Raw genomic sequence first — 20,646 nt, forward strand, 5'->3', positions numbered from 1 at the left:
TACATCCTCCATCCTCTTGCTTCGACGCTCAGCACCCGTTACTCTGCGGTTCGGCTCTATATGTGATCTTCTTCCCTGCTTACTTTATACGCTTAAAATATATATAAGTATCTTTGTTTCCCTTTTTGGAAAAAGTCCACCTGCCATTTCAGCGCAGTCGCTCGTGCATTTTCCTTTTCATTCGTTTTTCATTTGCGTTTAGTTTTCTTCCTCCGTTTATTTAGCTGTTTTTTACGGCCCCTTTTTAAACAGAGAAGAGCGGAAATATAAAGTAGCTGCTCGGTAAGTAAAGAAGTGGAGAATTTTCAGGATTACGAATGCGAGGATTTTTCGCGTTCAAGAAATTACTGGCTTTCTCAGATGCTAATGATTGCTCTGTAATATTTTGTTTGTAAGAAAAGTAGTAGTTGAAAAGATAGTTTTGAGGATTACAAATGGTTTTCCATTTCAGCGGTTTGGTAGTTTTCTCTGATGATAATATAATTGTTCTGTAATTTTTTATTTGTAAGAAAATATGTATTATATTGGAATGTTTTGTTATTTAGAATATTTTTAATGTTTATAATCTCGATAGAAAAGATTGATAAATAAAACTGTGAATTCGGACAATTAATATTAAGTTATTGTAGTTTGTAAAGGTTATACAGAAATGAATTCCTATATTACCGATTTATAAATTTATGTTCATGATTATTATATTGCGAAGCAAATGATAATGACGATATGAAATATTACGTGTTAATTATTCAATTAGGTATTTTAGTTTTGACAGAAAATTGTGATAAATGATTCTGTGAATTTAATATTACCTACTAAGTTGTTTACGATTTGTATTTTATCATTTTATGCTGTGATCAATTATGCTTTCTATTTTCAATTTATTTCTACATAATTATTTACAAGATTGTATTATTGAACATTACGATTTTGTTTCAGATTTTTAGAATTTTTGATCGATTTATGTCTTTTTTATATCAAATACTTTTTATATTTAAACAAAATATTGAAATAAAAATACGGCAAAATGAAGAAATATAAACATAGATCAAAATTCTTTGGTAAAAAAAGCAAATTAAATAGATGTCATCGATATGTCGTCGGTACAAAAATTGGGAAGTAAAATAAATGTCTATGATGTCAACTAAATATCCCTTTGAAACGAAACGATTTAGATGAACAGACTGTATGTTTCATACTGTATGAGAAAGTTGCCCTAGGCATGGAGGCACATTATTGGCTTGAATTACATTAAACAAACATTTGATATATTGTTCTATCTCTTTTTAGCAATGTTTTTTTTTAAATACATATATAGACATGTGCAATTTTAACGTCAAACTTTTTCACTTTTATATATTTCTTTTTCGACGTAGTAAGCAATTAAAATATCAAATTAAACAATTATGCTTTAATTAAACAAATTAAACAAATCCTCTTAAAGAAAGTATTTGTCCTGTATCGAGAACTAGTTAATGGGTTTACTGTAAAAATTGTATTATATTTGTTTATTTGTAATTATTTATTTATCAAAAATATTATCGAAATTCCATCACATTTATCAGTCTTCAGTTAATCTTATTTCTATTACCCTGTCTACTATTACGTAACATGATTAATATTTTAGTTTCGTAACAAATATTTCTTTATTTCTAAAAATATGTTTATACATATAGAAAAAAACAAATATATAATAAAATTATACAAATCTTTATAACAGTCTGCATATTACTTATCTATTAGTTACATATATGTGTATATATAAAAATAAACATTAAGTTAATAAACTATTAATTCTATTTTTACGATTTCATTTGTTTGAGGCATTATCATTTATCGAATCAATATTCGTAAATACAAAATTTTTTGCCTTTATTGATGAGAGTGGTCCTTTATTTCGTTTGGCTAAAGTAGCTAAACGCGTTAACGCTTCTTCTCCTCTGGCAAGAAACGAACGTTTTTGCATGACATTCTAGAAAATTTATATAAATTATAATCACCTCTATGTATTCTAGTTGTCAGTGAACATGTTTTTAAAAAACTTACATATATCGTACGCGATGTTCCATCCAATCTTGAAGTGTTTAACATTTCCGCAACAGTATGAGATACTTTTGGTTTCGTTTTCGAATCAAGTGCTTCTACCAACGTATTTTCTTTTTCTAATTCGTTAATTCGTCTTTTCTTTAAAATCTTCAAACCAAACTTAAATATTTGACTGCTATTTAATTCATTTTCGATTTCGGTGTCTATATTTTTCTGCAAATTGACAATATATCAAATAAGAAGATACGATTCTAAATGATCACAAATTTTCTAATTTGATTATCTTACCGCGTTTGCTGCCAAAAATGCCTCTCTTTCGAATCTTATCTTACGCCACTTTTCTTGATCTTCGTCATCAGATACGTCTACCCAACCGTCTTTACCTTCTAATAGTTGAACGTCATTGTTGTCATCTTGCTTGCCTGAAAGAAAGAATAGAAGACTAATAATTACTATCATTGATGTAAATTGATACAAAGAAATAAAGATGGATTTAGGTTTTTTAGATACCTATATTTCTCCATCTGAATTTCCTCTCGCGTGTGCTTTCACTGAACAGATCTCCATCCTCGAATAGCATCTCTTGAAGCATTCTTACTTCTTTTTTATCTTCATCCAACATTTGTTTCATATGAAGTTTTCCTAGTTGATTCTTAACTTGTGTTTCATCAATTTCTTCATTGTCTCCATCTTCTAATTCCAATTTATCCAGATCTTGTTCATCTTCGTCCGTAGATACATCACAATCACTTTCACTAAGCTCGGCTTCTTCTTCAAAAAATTTAGCTGCATATTGTCTTATTTCTTTCTTTGGAACAACGACTTCGTTTTCCTCTGAGTCATAATCTACAAATTTTTCATCTTCTTCTTCTTCTTCTTCTTCTTCTTCTTCATTATTACTGCTTACTGCAGAACTATTTTCTTGTTCGTCGTCAGATACATTTAACTTCCTAACTTTTTTCAATCGCATCTTCATTTCTTCTTCAACTGAATCATCTTCATCAGAAGATAAAATGCGTAACTTGTTCCAAGGTGGTGTTTCCTTCCTTAAGTGTTGACTATTTTTTTCATCTGTTTCAATAGTTGATGAATCTTTTTCATTGGGTGTTTGTGTTCTCTGAAGTATTCTGTGTGTGATATCAATTGACTCTTTATCATTATTTGATTGAGAACTAAATGTTCCGGAACATAATTCTAGTAATTGTGATTCGCTCACATTAGGTTCTTTTGCAAAATTCAATTGAATCTTATCTTCTGGAAATTTACCTGAAGAGATTTCCATAAGTTCTTCATCCAGTACGTCACCTTGAACGGCAAATAATTTCTTTTGTGACACGCCTCGTTTTGTTTGAGGCGATTCTGGAGTTTGTATAACTTCTGTCAAAGAAGGATTAATAAACAACAATTTCTCTTCTGTTGCTAACTCTTTATCTTCCTCCAAGTGTACATTTAATGCAGTTAATTGTGTTATAGGAGAAATGAAATCAAAGGAGTTGCTTTTAGATTGTGGTGTTTGGTTTATTTGATATTTTGGATCACTTCCTACATATACTTGAGATACTGGAATACTTTCATTATTGCTTAACTCATTTTCTTTAATGCTTTTACCAAATATATCATCTAATTTAATTTGAGAAAAAGAAGTTGGCTGTTCTTTACTATTTTTATCATTTTCAATAACCGAAGATTTTGAATCATCTTCTACTGGTTTTACAATCCTCTTAAACGTTTTACATTTTGCAGGTACATCATTGCTATCACAAGTACTATTCTCATTTTCATTTTCCGAATCAAGTCTTTCAGATTTTTCATCTTCCTCCGAACTTTCTTGTACTTCATGTTCACCTTCATCCTCATCCTCATCTTCGATTTCATCGCTATCGTTTATTTCATCCTCACTGACTTCAGCTTCATCTTCTATAAAGGCACTTTTTTTCTTTTTCTTTTTTTCTATTTTTGTATATACATCATCTTCTTCTACGTCATCCTCCTCGCTTATATGAGGTTCTATATTTGGGGAACATGGTTCATTAAAAGTATCTTCTTCATTTATAGATTCGTTCCACTCTATTTCTTGTTCTTTCATTTCTTGTTCTCTCTGTTTCCACTCTTCGTTGCGTTTTATTGCCATTCTACGTTTCAACTCTTCTTTTAAGCGTATTAATTTTGCACCAGGTTTCTCTAATTTAGGATCTTTACTTTCTATGTATGGTAATCTATATGGGAGCGTTTCTTTAATGATTGATAGTCCACCATTTGGAGTTTCTTTTATTTGTGTTGTTGTAATTTTAGATATATTTTTAACAGGTCGATCGGGTTTAGAATGCTTTTTTACAAATCGATTTATCAAACCATGTATTCCTTTCTTAGCTGATGTAATATCATCTGCCAAGTCGATAATCTGCCCCGGAATACCTCGTAATTTAGGTTTTAAACTTCTTATATTCTGTAAATGTTTTATTCTATTTGGTGAATCCAAGTCATCTAAGTCATCCAAGTTGAGCGGTGGAAAATCATATTCATCATATTCATCAGATTCATTCGTAGCTATTCCAAAAGGATCTTTTGCAATTTTCGCATTATCATTTAGAATTTCTAAACTATGTTCATCATTATCAATGCATATGCTTTTTCCCTTGTGCTCATTTTGACTTATATCTTTTTGTAATAAACCATCTGTTTTTTCATTTGTAACTGTTTCTGAAATTTTTGCTTCAGTCTTATCCTCTATACTAGATTTACAATGTGTTTCTATTGTTTGTACTGAATTAGTTGCATTATTTTCTGTCCCATTATTTGCTATTATCTTATTACATTCAATGTCTTCTGCTTCTGCTAAAGTTTCATTCTCTCCTTCCATTGTGTTTGTATTATCTTCTTCTTCATTATTTTCTGTAGTAAATGAATTATCATCAAATAACTTTCGCGAAACATTATCTTTTTTAACATTTTCTGTACATTGTATGTTTATATGCCCTTTATCTGCGTTTTCTTTATTATTTTCTGTACTCTCTTCTTCTGAATCAGAAGATTTATAAAATATTTCTGCTTCTTTCTCTTTTTCCTTCAAAATTTCACTGTTTGATAAAAATATTGTCATTATCTTCATTATTATGTTCAATGAAAACGTAATAATATTCAACATTAAATTTTAGAAATGCTTACCTAACAATACCAGAAAACTCTTTCAGTTTAGATGCCACTGTAGGTACTGGAAAAGATGAAATTACCTTCCTTCTTTCTAGAAATTCTTGTATTGTTCGTTGTTTTGGATTATGATATGGCAATGAAATTTCTGTTTCTCGTACTAAACGTTGAGTTTCACTTTGTATTTGTTTCATAGCTTCTTCTTTAGAAGCTCTTAATGAAACCTGGAATACAATATTATTTTTACTAATTTTAACTATCTAACATGTGCAGAGTAAGATTTTATATATATACAATTTAATCACTAAAACCTTTCAACAACTTACTTTCCTTAGTTTAAGTTTAGGATCTTTTTTTTTATGTTTTTCAGTTGTTTTACTTTGTCTTACAGGACTTGATGGTTCGTCTAATTCTTCTCTTTCTTCGTCTAATTCTTCTCTTTCTTCATCTGATTCTAAATCTACTAGATCTTGAAGCCTGCCTTTTATCTGTGGAACATGTGATTAAATAATTACTTAATAATTGAATTATATATTTGTTATAATTATTACTCACATTATTTACAACCTTTACCCCATTTGAAGTAGTTTTCTCAGTATCAATAACACGAATAGTATTAGATGTATCATCAGAATCACTGTCAATTAGTTTCACAGTACTGCTTTTATTTAAATTCTTCGTGGACATATTGTCGTGCTTAGAATTAGAAATTTTATCTTCATCATCTATAACATTTTTCTTCTTGGATTTAGAAGTAAATATATTTTCTTCTTCTGAGTCACTATCTATTATGCTGAATAATCTACTATGAATATTGTTGTTTTTAAGTTTATCATCTTTTTGGTTAGGTGTTTTATCTTTATCTTTTATGCTTCTATTAAGCATGTCAGTATTGATGTCAGAATTATTATTAACTTGACTTTTGGGTTCATCATTTTTTTGCTTTGACTCACAATCTTTTTCTTTTACAAATTTATTTAATATAAAGTCACTATTGTCAACATTACTTTCAGAGTAATTAGTTTCATTTTCATGTTTATCATTTTTGTGAGCATGTTCTTCATTTTCTTTTCTTAAAGTTTCATTAAATATATTTTCTTTTTCAATGTCAGAACAGTTTTTTATTTCCGAACATTTGTTTTTCTGTTCTTCTGTGTACTGTTCTGATTGTTCAGTAATTTCAGATTCTCTAAATTCAAGTTGTACGTGACATTCATTGTTGTTATCCAAATCCTTATTTTCACTCATTGTTCAAATTCCTAATTTCTTGTTATATTCTTAAAACTTTTGTACTTTTCTTTACCAACTTTTACTATAATGACAACTTTGTATTTAACATATGTATTACTATCTATAGTAAAATTATTAAATCACAATGCAATAGCTGTCATCCTTTTTAAATTTTTCCTCTAAAAATATAATTGTTTGTTATTATTTAGTTAAGAGAGAGAGAGAGAAAGAGAGAGAAAGAGATTATTTTCCTCATCCTCAAATTTACAAGAACACAATATATTAAAATTATTTACAGCTCATCACAAAACACAATTACTAACTGGTTCTATTGGTTCTACTTACTATGGTCAACAAATTTGGCGCGAAAGAGCTAAACTAAATTCGATGTTTCATCTTAAATTACCAGTCCCAGATGGCAGCAATGTTGTTTGTCATTCAGGAATTTTGTTTTTCATACTAGCTCTTTTTATCCTTTTATTCGGATAATATTACACATTACATTGATGTGTCTATCATCTTTCGAAATTTATTTAAATAAAATGAGTTATATTTAGTAACTATTTTAATAATAATTAAAATTTAAGGAAATCACAAGATTCATCTACATTCGCGAATTCGCTATTTCTTGGTAGGGAATTATTTTAATGTTGTCAAGTTACTAGATAATCACGAAAAAACATTTAAATACCTTTCAAGATACCGTAGATTCTTGGCTGACTATAGTTGGTCAATAGTCGATAGATCAAATTGTTGACGTATTTTTATGATAGTTTGTGACTACGTTACGATCAGAGTTGAAGCAAATACTGTATCTGTAGGTTGTCTAAATTATTTACAGTATATCATTCAACAATAATGAAATATAACTATTGTATAAGGTATCTTTTAAGATTTTTATTTATTTTCAGACATGGTTACGATGGGCGAACCCCTCACTTTAGCAAATGGTAAATTTCTTCATGTACAGTTGTTTAAATAAATATATACATTTATTTAAATAATATGTGTAATTTTACAACAGATAGAAACTGGGCTTAGTACATGACGACTATTTCAAATTTAAATAATCTTGATGAAATATACTCGCTTTAGAATATAAAATATAAAATGAGAAATAATAAATATACAGATTAAGATGACAAAACTAGATTAATTTGAACTGTAATCAAACATTTTATTTTTATTTACAGATGTTAAAAGATCTATTGAATTACTAGACAAATTACAAAAAGGTAATTGATTAAGTGTATTTTAGTAACAAAAAATAAAGGATAAGACAGCTATATGTCAAATATTATTGCAAGAATTACCTTATTGATGTAGGTCCTCATATTGGTTCCTTCATAATGTTCTTGGTTTAATTTACTTTCTTATGTAGATCATGTATGTCATTTTATTTTGTAATAAATGTTCATTTAGTAATTGTAATTTTAATATGTATATGTATGTTAACTACACAAATCTTTTAGGCGGTGAGGTACCTGCAACAAAATTAGCTGCCTTACAAAAAGTTTTGCAAAGTGATTTTCTTAGTGCTGTTCGTGAAGTATACGAACATGTATATGAAACAGTGGACATTCAGGTATGATATATTTAGTTATTAGTTATTATAGACTATATAATTAACAATAGATTTTCCTCCAGAAAATTTAAATTTAATACTAGTATTAATAATTGTAGGGATCTCAAGATGTTCGTGCATCAGCTACAGCAAAAGCAACAGTTGCTGCTTTTGCAGCAAGCGAGGGTCATGCACATCCAAGAGTGGTGGAATTACCAAAAACCGAGGAAGGTCTTGGTTTTAATGTGATGGGCGGCAAAGAGCAAAATTCGCCAATTTATATTTCACGAATTATTCCTGGTGGTGTTGCTGATCGTCATGGTGGCTTAAAACGCGGCGATCAGCTTCTCTCAGTGAATGGAGTGGTTAATATAGCTTTTATGATTTGTTTTGTACCTTTATGTAATTTAATACACAAATAGTTAATTTCCTATGTTCAATGTACAACTTTTTCAGTGTGTGGAAGGAGAAAACCACGAAAAAGCAGTAGAACTGTTAAAACAAGCACAGAATTCTGTGAAACTAGTCGTGCGATATACTCCACGTGTTCTGGAGGAAATGGAATTACGATTTGACAAACAAAGGGCTGCACGTAGGCGCCAGCATATGCAATAAAAACAAAAGTTGTTATATTTCATTACTTTTTTTCAATGACCATATACATATTGATATCATTTAAATGTTTACTTCATTATTCGTATGTACACTATGAAGTTATTCAAGCAATAACTTTCACGACATTTATGAGACTTAATTTTAATAATACTTTACAATTATTGCAACTATCGCTGCTTCATATGTTTTAAAAAGATATTGTGTATGAATGTTATATAGTTTTAAGAAATAAACTTGAAAAATAAAGTGAAATCAGTTTTTTTCTTTATTTATTTGCTATGAAGTAAAACGACAAGATATAATTCTTTTATTTATAAAATACCCACATTTGTATTATAATCTTAAAGGTTCTGAAGAAGTTATATAACTACTACAGAACAAATAAAAAATAAACCTAATAATTTTACATAATATTAGATGATACTTTACATACTATATGCTATTATGAAATATATTAGAAATAGTGAATGCTATTAAAAATATTGGGAATATAGAAGTACAATTTTATATTTCACCTTTCTCTTACATTATTGGGTGTTAAATAAAATCAATACTAATCTCGGATAAATCTTATGCAATTTTTTGTTTTAGTAGTCATAGACATTTAATTAAAAAAATGCAACGTTTAAAAAAGTGTATTATATGCATTAAGGCTGAATACGCACGAACGACATTTTATCACGCGATCCCACGACCATATGCCTTTCTTTGTTTTCTTATTAAGAATAGGGCCCAGTACAGATGAATGACTTTTTGACCTTGCGTTATATATTTTTTGTTGTTTTACAAGTTAAAAGCATCAAAGGCAGATATTATATGACGCAGAACGCAGCGAGAGTGCAGTGTCAAAGTGTCACTCGTGTGTACCGGGTCTTATAAATATATATGTATACTTTCGCAACGATAATATGTAATATGTATTTTCATATATGTATGTTATGATAATGCAGAGAAACGAGGAGGTTGATAATATATATTGGACTTTATATCTCACGATCTGGAGAACGGTGTGTATACTATAATGTATGTATATAAAGGTATATATATTAAAAATCAATGAACTTTGTACCACCTTTAATTCTGCTGTTTCATTACGAAGGAAGAAATTTATATATAAAGTCATCATTTACTAGTTTACTTTAAGCAGTTAAATAATTTTGAGCTAGCATAATGAAACGACCAGAATTACGTTTTGTTGACCGCGTAGTTATTGTAACCGGAGCTGGAGCAGGTAATTATTCTTGTTTTCAATTTTTAGAGATTAGTTTGCTTATATACAATTTTGTTTTGCGATATTTTGATTTGTCCTTAGGTTTGGGCCGTGCATACGCCTTACTTTTTGCTTCAAGGGGTGCGAGTGTTGTCGTAAATGATTTAGGAGGAAGTAGACACGGTGATGGAAAGAGTACAAAAAGTGCAGACTCAGTTGTCAATGAAATTAGAAAGAATGGTAACAATACATTCGGAATTTATTTGAGTACTTTTAATTATCTATTCATAATTGTATGAGTAGATTGCAGATGAACTAAATACAGTTTTATATTTCTATGAATATAATTAAAAAATGGAACCTGAATTTATTTCATCTACTAATATTATAAATTTTTATGTATTTTTATGTGTTGTATGCATTCTGTAGATTTTAGTATTCTTAAATTAAAATGTATATATTCATAATCTAGTCATGTATGTGAATATCTATTTCTTGATATAAATTTTTATTATAAATTTTTCAATACAATTTTGCAAATTATTAATATAAATCTGCATATCTTAAAATTATAATTTTTAAATGAAAGTTTATCCTATTATATATTGCTGTGACAGAAAGTATTAATATCATATAATCTTGTCATTATTCTCCTTATTGTATAACTTCTCTTTTTAAACGCAGTTGATAAAAGATTTCAACGTATATTAGATAACCTTGAAGAAGGAACTATTATTTGTGTTTATGTTGTAAATAGGTGGAAAAGCAGTGGCCAATTATGATTCTGTTCTTGATGGGGCAAAAATCGTAAAAACAGCTATTGATGCATTTGGACGAATAGATGTAGTTGTTAATAATGCTGGAATTTTAAGGGATAGATCTTTTGCTAAAATGTCAGAGGCTGATTGGGGTATGTGTGATATATATTGTTACTTTAATTTATACTTCTCCAGATTGCAACTACAATTATTTATATCTAATTTCAGATTTGGTACAAAGTGTTCATCTAAAAGGAGCATTTAAAGTCACTCAAGCTGCTTGGCCTTATTTTGTTAAACAAAATTATGGCAGAGTCATCATGACAGCAAGCAACAGTGGTTTGTATGGAAACTTTGGTCAAGCCAACTATAGCGCAGCAAAAATGGCTCTTATTGGTTTGAGTAATACATTAGCTATTGAAGGCAGAAAGAGAAACATTCATACAAATGTAATAATACCAACAGCTGGTTCTCGTTTAACAGAAGATATTTTACCACCAGGTGAAAACAATGCTTGACATTACATATATCAAATTACATCTGAATGTATTAATATTACTTTTATTTATTTTCTAGAGTTCTTTGAACAATTAAAACCTGAATTAATAGCCCCTGTAGTTGTTTGGCTGTGTCATGAAAAATGTATGGAAAATGGTTCTATTATCGAATCTGCATTAGGTTGGGCAGGAAAATGTAAGTATAGATTTAACTAGTTTTTAATGTATTCACTACTATAGTGATGCCAATGTAGCCCTTGTACTTATTTTTGTGATTTATAAAGATGTACAAACAACAGAGTGACTAGTGTGTTAAAATTGAGATATTTAATTTATATGAATATTTTTAATGAAAAAGATATGAATATCATGAAAAGAATAAATAATAAAAAATTTGCAGTTACTTTAGTACTTTATTTCAGAACTTTATTTATTACAAATAAGTTGATATATTAATATGTACTTTTAGGCCATGTAATTCGTTCATCAGGATCGACATTAAGGCAAGATTTATCTAGCGATGTCACTCCCGAAGATGTTGAAAAAAGATGGTCGACTGTTACCGATATGTCAACTGCTAAACATTTTGATTCTCTTGAAGTACATATTTTTTTCCATTTTATAAAAAGTTTATTTTTTAATGGTTGCTTTGTGATATTTTTACATTGCTACATTTTGCAGGAAGTAACAGGACAATTTATGGTTGCAGTTGATACTATGAAATCTAGAAATTCTGAAAATTCTGGATCAGAGGTAGTTAAAACAATTATCTTGTAACTGGAAGTTAAATATTATTATATTTTATTTTGAATTTTTCTTTCTTAGGGTAGTGGCGTCCTCAGAAATACTTATAATTACCGGGACATTATATTATATGCATTAGGAGGTATAATTATTATTCAATTTTAATTATAATTACATTAATTGTTAATTATCATTAATCATTACTCTTATTTTTTGGCAATCATAATCACAAAATTAAAATATGCTTTAGTTGGTGCCTCTGTTAAGATACCAGCTGACTTTCGTTATTTGTACGAAAATGACAGCAATTTTGCTGTATTTCCTACATTTTATACTACGTTTGATGCAATGTCCGCCACGGATATCTCCATGTTAGAAAAATCTTTACCAAATGTTGAACTAAATCCAATGAAGGTAATTTATTTTATATAATATTTTTGGTATATTAGTATTTTTATGGATTTATTATAATTTCAGTTATTGCATGGGGAGCAATATATCGAAATTCATAAAGAATTACCAACGGAAGCTACGGTCGAAACACGTCTCAAAGTTGTGGATGTATTGGATAAGGAAAAGGGTGCTGTATTTGTGCTGCAAAGTATGCTAATTCGTCATTTTCACAAATAATATTTTGTTCTATGTAAAATGAAATTAACTAAATTTGATTTATTTTTACAGGTGAAACATTTGATACTAGCAATGGAGATAAATTATCTACAGGGCAAATGATATTATTTATAGCAGGAGCTGGAGGCTTTCAAGGAAAACGATCATCTTCAAAAATTATACCAACTATCGATGCTCCTAATCGACAACCAGATGCATCGGTTACTCAACAAACAAGTCATGATCAGGTAAAAGGTAATTATAATTTTGATGTATCTACTAATCTTTACTTAAAATATCATGTTTCAATTTACAGGCTGCATTATACAGATTAAGTGGTGACAGAAATCCCTTGCATATCGATTTAAATGTATCAATGATGGCTGGTTTCAAACAACCAATCTTACATGGATTATGTTCTCTTGGATTTTCTGTTCGTCATGTTCTTCAAACTTACGCTAACGGCGATCAAAACTTATTTAAGGCTGTAAAGGTTGGTTGATAAGTAGTTATATAATCAATGTTATGATGCACTAAATGTGCAATAACTTGCTGGACCTTTTTGCTTCTTCTTATTGTTAAATAAATAAATATTTAATGTAAATTCATATCCGTGATACACATTGCAGACACGTTTCGTAAAACCAGTAGTTCCTGGACAAACATTGCAAACAAATATGTGGCAAGAAGGAAATAGAATACATTTCCAAACATCTACTGTAGAAGGGAATCTACCCGTTTTAACAGGTAGGTTACATATTTGTATATTTGATGATATAATTTTTGGAATATAATTATTAAGTATGTATAATTACTATATGTATTAAGCTTTGAATTTTTCGATTGCAGGTGGATATGTTGATTTGAAACGCACGGTATCAATGAAACCAATGATGAATCATTTATCTGGCAGCGATTCTCTTGAAAGTGATGTATTATTTAAGATGATGGATGAATACACAAAAGCAAATTCAGAACAAGTAAAGAAAATCAATGGAATATTTCTTTATCACATTTTGGTGAAAGGAAAGCCTCAAGCAACATGGAGTAAGTACATTTGTTTATGTTAATTAATATTTCCTGAACTTTATTATTAATTCTTCTCATTGTTCCAAAGCTTTGGATATGAAAAAAGGTGAAGTATATAGAGGAAATCCAAAATCAGGCAACCCTGATACAACATTAACTCTTGAGGATGCGGACATGATGGAAATAGTAAATATATGTTTCTTTATAATAATATAATATTAATATAATAAATATAATAAACAATTCATGATAATACACTTAAATTACTATGTATGGATTACTTTGTTTACAGGCTTTAGGTAAATTAACTCCACAAATGGCGTTCATGCGAGGGAAGATAAAAATCACTGGAAATATCATGCTCACTCAAAAATTAACATCACTCATAAAAGCTAGTAGATCAAAATTGTAATATTAATATAATTGGTTAATTAGTATTACGATATATTTTTTATTATATTGAGAGATATATATAATTGTCTTTGTTATTAAGTATTTTTATACCAATTTTTATTCGCTTTGGAGCTGAGTTATACATATGGTTTGGGATAAAACACAATATAAATATTGATAAAACAGTTTTATATTGCATATTCTAAAAGGTTATATCTATTTGTATATTCAATTTTGATTAAATTTAAATTTCATATTATTCTGAATTTTGATTATTTCCAAGATTAATAATTGAAAAAGAAAAATATTCTGTAAATATATATAAAGAATAATATCTTAAATATCTTTATAATAAGTTTTATTACCTAAAATTTTATCATTACCACAATTTCAGTTTTGTACAAAACATAAAAATATAAAGTATAAAGATGCCAATCTTCCATGCAAGAGATATTATACATCTGTATCCTATTTCTATTTTTATTGAATTATTTTAATATTAAATTATATTATAATTGAATTATATGCTACTAATAACTAATGTTATAAGTTAAAACACATTTAATCTATTCATCAAAATTGTTTGGTTTTTCTATCAGTCTTTGTTTTATCAAATTTATAAAATCATTAGTGTTATTTTCAAGATCTTTACTTCTAAGTGGTTTGTTAGGAAATCTTTTAACAGTCTTTTTCTCCTTCCTGTTTGTTTGGCGTTTAGATTTTTTTATATCACTGGTTATAGCTTGATTGTTGGGTTGTTTGATTTTTATATTCTCTACAGCTAGTGATTGTTCTTTTTGTGAAGAGCTATCATTTCCAAAAAATGTTTTTACAATATCTTGAGAAATATATGCCTCAAAATTTTGTGATGAATCAGATTCATCTGTATCAAGTATTTTATCAGTTTTATCACTTTTATCAGGTTCAAGCTTCTTTACAATGAATTCTGTACTATGTGCTATTGCTACATTTTCATCAGATGTATCTAGACATATTGTATCTTTATTAGCAATTCTTCCTCCATGTAGGAATGTAGACATATTTTTTCGCCGCCACATTTTTGACGTTTGTGGAATAAACTGTTTGCATTTTCCTTCGAACAGGAATTCTTTCATATCAATATCTTTAATTTCTCCCTTTAGGAACTGCAAATATTTTTTCAAGGAAGTAAAGAAATGTAATTTGTCTGTCATTCTTGGAAAATTTGCACAACGCGCACTACTTGATGGGGTGACCCAAATTGCAGTTTCATCAACTTTTTCTGGTTGCAATCCAAAATTGAAATTATCTATTTTATTAGCAAATACTTCATAGATACATTTGCCATTGAAAACAGCAATCTTTGGCTTATAAAGTGTTAATTTTTCTTCTACAATTTTAGAACCCTCTTTGATCTCTGTACGCTTTAAATCAGCAGAAGACTTTGTAGCTCGAGCTACTATGTTTGTTAAACCAATTCTAAACTGAAGAAGTTTATAATCTTCTTCGTAACTTAAACACCGAGGTGTTAGTCTTGATTCATGCAGAAGTTTATAAAAATGATTACCTGGACCAGCGTAATATCTACCACGATGGGCTGCCATTAAACTTGGGTTTATACCGACGAAAACTATATCTAAATTCATTTCCAAATAATCTGGCAAAGTATGTTTTTGCACTTCTTCTTCCGTTAATCCATCAAACCGGTTAATTTTTTTTCGCCGTTTATCAATCTTCTCTATCGGCACTTTTTTTAATTTACTCAAAGTAAGCGAAGACATCGCTCTGTACAAAATTATCACCATGGATTGAGAAAAAATATTACGTTATTTCCAAAACATCAATTATACACATTTTGCTTGTTATGACAAAATGTTTCTAAATTAATTGAGAAGACATTTGAGGACATGTTTCTTTTCATTGTTTTGATTTCAGTTATATTAGATAGCGTTAAGTATTTATGTAGTGCCAACCTTGTCACTCTGCTACCAGAGGTCTATAATACGCCGAAACACACACTAGTGGTTCAACTTCGAATAATTCATGCAAATACAACTTCTGATACGATTTCTACTATCCCGACAGTGGCTAGCAGTCTAAAGTTCAAGGCAGGTTATGCTACATAGCAATAAATACTAGTATCTGATAATATATTATTTCGTTGCATGCAAAAGTGCTTACAGATACATACTTGATCAACAAAAGTAGGCAACAATTTGTTATATATGATGCTTTATTATCAAATAGAAAATATTAGACAATCTTGAATTGATAATGTTGACGTTTAAGCTTGAATAAAACAAGAAAAATATAATATTTATTTTTTAGTTTATCTAAAAATATTAAGGAAAAGAAAGTAGCTTGATTGAGGCACTGAATTTATTGAAATTATAGCTCACAAAAAGCAGGAGCTGTTTGTTTCGAACATTTTAAGGAGGAAAATTACAATTTAGAACATTCCCTTTAAAAGTTGAAAAAAGATGCTTTCCATATATATGTATGAAGGATCATGAACTTACAATTAATGCGTTTACCTGCTGGAGATATTTGTCGCGACATCCTTTTAAGTACAGTAGGGTACAGTAAGAATTGAGATTCTTAATTGATACATATTGGTTTCAGAATTATTACGTGATCGTACTTTTCTAGCTCTAGCTTAAGGCTTTCTTTTTAAGATCATATAATATTGAAGAAAAGAAGTCGGTTAAAACGAAGAACGTAGATACATATATTCACAAATATTATTAGGCATAAAGCAGAAACCGTAACCGTGTTAATTATTATTTGTGTTATTCGCATATAAATCTAGGTTTATTTATATTGGCTAATCTTATTTTTTAGTTAGCTGAAGTTAATTTATGAAATGAGTTTGCGTGAAAACTGGAATCATTATATATGAAGAGTTTAATCTGCTCTATTTAAATTATAGAGGCGACTTTCCTAAATTCTAATTGTTAAATGTAAATTGTTATTAAAGTCAAAACAAGAATTGCTACATGTACTTTCTTACATATATTAGTAGGAAATTTACAAAATATATTTGGATACATACTAATATTCATGGTATAGAGAATTTACGAGCATATTCAATCAATGCATTGGTTTATCTAAACTCAGCAACCACTGCATATCCTATATCTGTACATATAATCGGATGTAAGGTATGTGCATAATGCGACATATCTGCAGAGGTACAGATAATATGTATGTAGGTACACACTACACAGCAACATAATGTATTCTCACGTACAATTTCTTACCGAATTCTGTATACACATAACTAGGCCAAGCTATAGCTTTGGAAAGATAGAAGCTAGAAAAAAGTTACTAAAAACTTTATGCCAGAGAAAAAAAGACAAAAGAAGATGGTTTCAAATGATCATGTGGTGCATATATATATGCGTGTGTACAGAAGTGGAGGTGTTTTATAGAACTGAAGATTAGCTCTAATTTTTTAAATAGAATCATATTTTTTAAAAGATATTTCAAGCTTAAATTTGAAAAATTTCGCATGTGTTATATGTTCATTATCTTCCTTAACGCTGCCTACATTCAAATAAATTTCGATAAAAAGTTCTAATTTGGATATAATATTTTATGTCGTAGTAATTCTTTTATAGATAGATAGAACATATAACATTGATTCGAATGTATAACCAATATATACATACAATATCTCTTTTTAGACAATATTATCAATAATTCCTTATATCCGATTTTTATGAAATTGGATTTACGAGTATTCATTCATTTTATGTAGGTCAATATTTTAAAGCGATTAAGTTTATAGCTAAAATTTAAAAGTTTATAATCCGTTTTACAATACCCGTTGTACTATGAATTATGCATGTGTTATTTTGTAAGAAAAGACAATTACAATTTTTATCAGCCATAAAAATATAATTGTAAATATCTTTATATTACAAATTAATATATTAATAAATTGAATAATTTTATGCTACAAATTGGATTCGATATATATATATATATATATCCGATTTTATTGTTAGTAAAATAAAAGAATTATCTGTACCTGTGACCCACAGATACACTGTAGAAGTATTACACTTTTATTCCACAGTTTTATGTGCTCTCCCCAATTTTATGTTCGTTTGTTTAAACCGTAAACCATGTGCACGAAGAGCGAATGGACACATTTTCCAAGAGAGTAACGAGTACAGTATCGTACGATCATAGTGTAGCACATAATTAGGTGGATATTTGCACAGCATATCTGTTAATCTAGCTGCCAGAACTCGCGATTGTGTCCAAATCGTGTTAGTCTTTCGGTCTAGCGAACATAGTCGATATTTAAACACAACACATCTTATCTTTACACCAGTCAAGTGATCTGTGCTTTTCTTTCATAGATAAGTAATATTGTATAATTTACCATTATTTAATTTTGGATCATCTTTGTAGCTTGAATCATGTGGTATTTGAATTCTTATGCAAAATATATGCAACTATATAAATATACTTAATATACTATTATATATTATATATAATTATATATATTATATTATTTATATTATATATAATATATAATTATATTATATACTATATAAATATATGCTACATAAATCCAATAATAAATACAGTGGTATGTAAATATTTTTTTGTATATATATATAAAGGTTTACATATAGGGTAGGCCGGTAATCATAGTACAACCAAACAGGGAATGATTTTACGTGAAAAGATGAGTGGAAAATATGGAATAAAATTTTTCCATGTGACGCTCCGTTTCTGAGAAAATTGAGTTTGAAAATTTGTCAAGTATACTTTAATTTAACTAAGTACAGGTTATCTATAAATATGCAACAAGCAGTAGGTCATTACACAGAAATGTAAAATAAAATGTTTCCGTTGAAGGCCTCATTTTCGAGAAAATAACGTTTAAACACGTATAATTGAAAACGAACTAGCCTGATGTGTACGCTTGGTGCATTTTTTAATTTTTTTTTTCTCGGAAATGAAGCATTACGAAAATTATTATTTTTCAAATGTAGTTACATTTATTTTACATGTAATTATATTTACAATACAATACATTTATTTTCAAATGTAGCTTAAACTCTGTCGATTATTTGCCCTTGCTCATTTCGGAATTAACGAAATTTTAGTATACTTGTCAAATATTCAAAGTCGATTTACTCGAAAATAATGCCTCAGATGAAAAAATGTTATAGCAAACCTTTTTCTTATTTTCTTATTTTGTATATTTTTCTTATTTTTTAATCACCCTTGCTCGGTTATACTACGATTATCGCCCTACCCTGTATACGCTTTCACACGTCCATTGATATATATGAAAGGCTTATACACATGTAATACCAGTAAGTTTTATTCAGAAAAAGACGTTTACTGGTTTACTAAACTGATACAGGGTGGGACACAAATTCTCAGATGATTTCTAATGTAATAACGAATGAAGAACAGAGCGAATTAATAAATTTAAGAAAGAAATTGATTATAGATTAAAATAAATAACTATTATACTCACTATACACTATGTATAGTGACCAACTTTCATATCCTCCATCAGAGTGCGTCGCAGTCTTTTGGCTACGTTATACATGTCATACGCGTTATCATGCCTCAAGGATACTTTGGTTAATTTTGAAATATCAATAAATAAGTAGACAAAATACCAAGCACAATCTAATTATTCTTCATTTTCGTCTAATTTTGGCTCATAGGAGCTCTATTTAAATTGCCATCATCTGTTACTAAACATTTTGTCTAAATCTCCCCACTCTTTGGATGCGTTAGTCAAAACGAAAATTCTGGAAAATTCCTTAATTAATCTACTAATAATTGTTCACCATGCAGTGAACAACGAATTATGAAGCAACCATCGAAAGTAGCGCTCGATGTTTTCGTTTCTTCTCTTTACAATGACCACGCAATTAGCACAGTTGGAGAAGTGTGTAACAGATCGCGACCGTTGTTTCACAGATCTGTGCGGAAACTCGAAACTCGATTTGCGAGCTGTTTAATTTTCACCGGTTATTCATTAGCCAGTTACCAACTCGTTATTACGGATCGGTGAATTATTGCACGCGTATACAGGCTCGCAGCGCATACGTGTTCGTCGTGAAACCACGGTTTCCGGTTCTCTTCACGCGCTACACCGCAAACGAGTAGATTCTGGCGCACACTCAACGCTATAAATGCCCGGCGAAGACATAACGACTATGGGAAAAATCGACGAATTTGAGGTTACCTTGGCGAACCCTGGGAAATCCTATTATCGTAACCACTGAATCTGCTCGTATATTACGATTTAAGGCCTCGTAACAAAAATGACCCTTGGCCATATTTTTGTCTTTTTCTAGAACGATGAAAGATTACTCTAGCATCTTTTATTTTTGTCCGGTACATTTTTATTCTTTATAACAAAGTATTATTTATTATGTATAAGAATTATTTAATTAAATCACGTTAGTGAGTAAGTTTTGGATGCTCGATAAAGGTTGTTTTCGAAAAATCATTACATTTTCTCCTCAATTAATACTATACTCCGTTCTATTGTATATGTATTATAGCGTAATATGGTGTAATGTTTGTCCATGTTTGACTAATTAATTTTAAGGATACAAAATTGTATTCTTGGTATGGCGTTGGTGAAATAAGGTTGCCGATAATAATTGATAATAATTTAATAAATTGTGTAACTGTATACACGTAACCGCGAACGCAGCCAATTAGCTCATATTATTTGTTATGCAATTGATAATTGTATCGTATAACGACGCAATTAATAATTATATATCATTATAATACCGATAGCCCAGAATCTCGATGCACCACATGGAAGTTGCA

General features: G+C 29.2%; 4 protein-coding genes across 8 annotated transcripts; 2 read left to right on the plus strand and 2 right to left on the minus strand.

Annotated features, from left to right (window-relative positions):
- Nucleotides 1–1,546: 1,546 nt before the first annotated feature.
- LOC122570887 (claspin-like) lies at nucleotides 1,547–7,234 on the minus strand. 2 transcript variants are annotated; one of them, XM_043733821.1, is made up of 9 exons: nucleotides 7,112–7,234; nucleotides 6,766–6,939; nucleotides 5,746–6,599; nucleotides 5,517–5,678; nucleotides 5,209–5,414; nucleotides 2,554–5,120; nucleotides 2,332–2,465; nucleotides 2,044–2,256; nucleotides 1,547–1,969 (listed from the first exon to the last, which is right to left on the minus strand). In XM_043733821.1, the coding sequence occupies exons 3-9, from the start codon at nucleotides 6,436–6,438 to the stop codon at nucleotides 1,808–1,810; spliced, it is 4,137 nt and encodes a 1,378-aa protein (XP_043589756.1). In that variant the 5' UTR covers nucleotides 6,439–6,599; nucleotides 6,766–6,939; nucleotides 7,112–7,234; the 3' UTR covers nucleotides 1,547–1,807. The 2 variants fall into 2 exon arrangements, with proteins under 2 accessions (XP_043589756.1, XP_043589757.1); XM_043733822.1 differs by lacking the exons at nucleotides 6,766–6,939; nucleotides 7,112–7,234 and having other exon boundaries at nucleotides 5,758–6,751.
- Nucleotides 7,120–8,851, plus strand: LOC122570893 (protein lin-7 homolog C). Of its 3 annotated transcripts, none has more exons than XM_043733835.1 (6): nucleotides 7,120–7,237; nucleotides 7,332–7,370; nucleotides 7,614–7,655; nucleotides 7,893–8,005; nucleotides 8,104–8,349; nucleotides 8,441–8,851. In XM_043733835.1, exons 2-6 carry the CDS (start codon nucleotides 7,334–7,336, stop codon nucleotides 8,597–8,599), a joined length of 597 nt encoding a protein of 198 aa, XP_043589770.1. In that variant the 5' UTR covers nucleotides 7,120–7,237; nucleotides 7,332–7,333; the 3' UTR covers nucleotides 8,600–8,851. The 3 variants fall into 3 exon arrangements, with proteins under 3 accessions (XP_043589770.1, XP_043589771.1, XP_043589769.1); XM_043733836.1 differs by having other exon boundaries at nucleotides 7,150–7,237; nucleotides 7,314–7,370; XM_043733834.1 differs by having other exon boundaries at nucleotides 7,169–7,241.
- A 584-nt stretch (nucleotides 8,852–9,435) lies between these two features.
- LOC122570889 (peroxisomal multifunctional enzyme type 2) lies at nucleotides 9,436–14,098 on the plus strand. 2 transcript variants are annotated; one of them, XM_043733828.1, is made up of 16 exons: nucleotides 9,436–9,830; nucleotides 9,912–10,049; nucleotides 10,567–10,719; nucleotides 10,796–11,068; nucleotides 11,144–11,260; nucleotides 11,534–11,664; nucleotides 11,746–11,817; nucleotides 11,890–11,950; nucleotides 12,059–12,222; nucleotides 12,286–12,409; nucleotides 12,490–12,665; nucleotides 12,734–12,910; nucleotides 13,047–13,164; nucleotides 13,267–13,464; nucleotides 13,535–13,632; nucleotides 13,723–14,098. In XM_043733828.1, exons 1-16 carry the CDS (start codon nucleotides 9,770–9,772, stop codon nucleotides 13,747–13,749), a joined length of 2,088 nt encoding a protein of 695 aa, XP_043589763.1. In that variant the 5' UTR covers nucleotides 9,436–9,769; the 3' UTR covers nucleotides 13,750–14,098. The 2 variants fall into 2 exon arrangements, with proteins under 2 accessions (XP_043589763.1, XP_043589762.1); XM_043733827.1 differs by having other exon boundaries at nucleotides 9,437–9,830; nucleotides 13,739–14,098.
- Nucleotides 14,099–14,174: 76 nt separating this feature from the next.
- Nucleotides 14,175–18,293, minus strand: LOC122570892 (G/T mismatch-specific thymine DNA glycosylase-like). Its single transcript, XM_043733833.1, has one exon. It carries the CDS (start codon nucleotides 15,621–15,623, stop codon nucleotides 14,406–14,408), a length of 1,218 nt encoding a protein of 405 aa, XP_043589768.1. The 5' UTR covers nucleotides 15,624–18,293; the 3' UTR covers nucleotides 14,175–14,405.
- Nucleotides 18,294–20,646: the final 2,353 nt, after the last annotated feature.

The sequence above is a fragment of the Bombus pyrosoma genome, linkage group LG9, assembly GCF_014825855.1.
Source record: "Bombus pyrosoma isolate SC7728 linkage group LG9, ASM1482585v1, whole genome shotgun sequence".
In the NCBI taxonomy this organism is placed as follows: domain Eukaryota; kingdom Metazoa; phylum Arthropoda; class Insecta; order Hymenoptera; family Apidae; genus Bombus; species Bombus pyrosoma.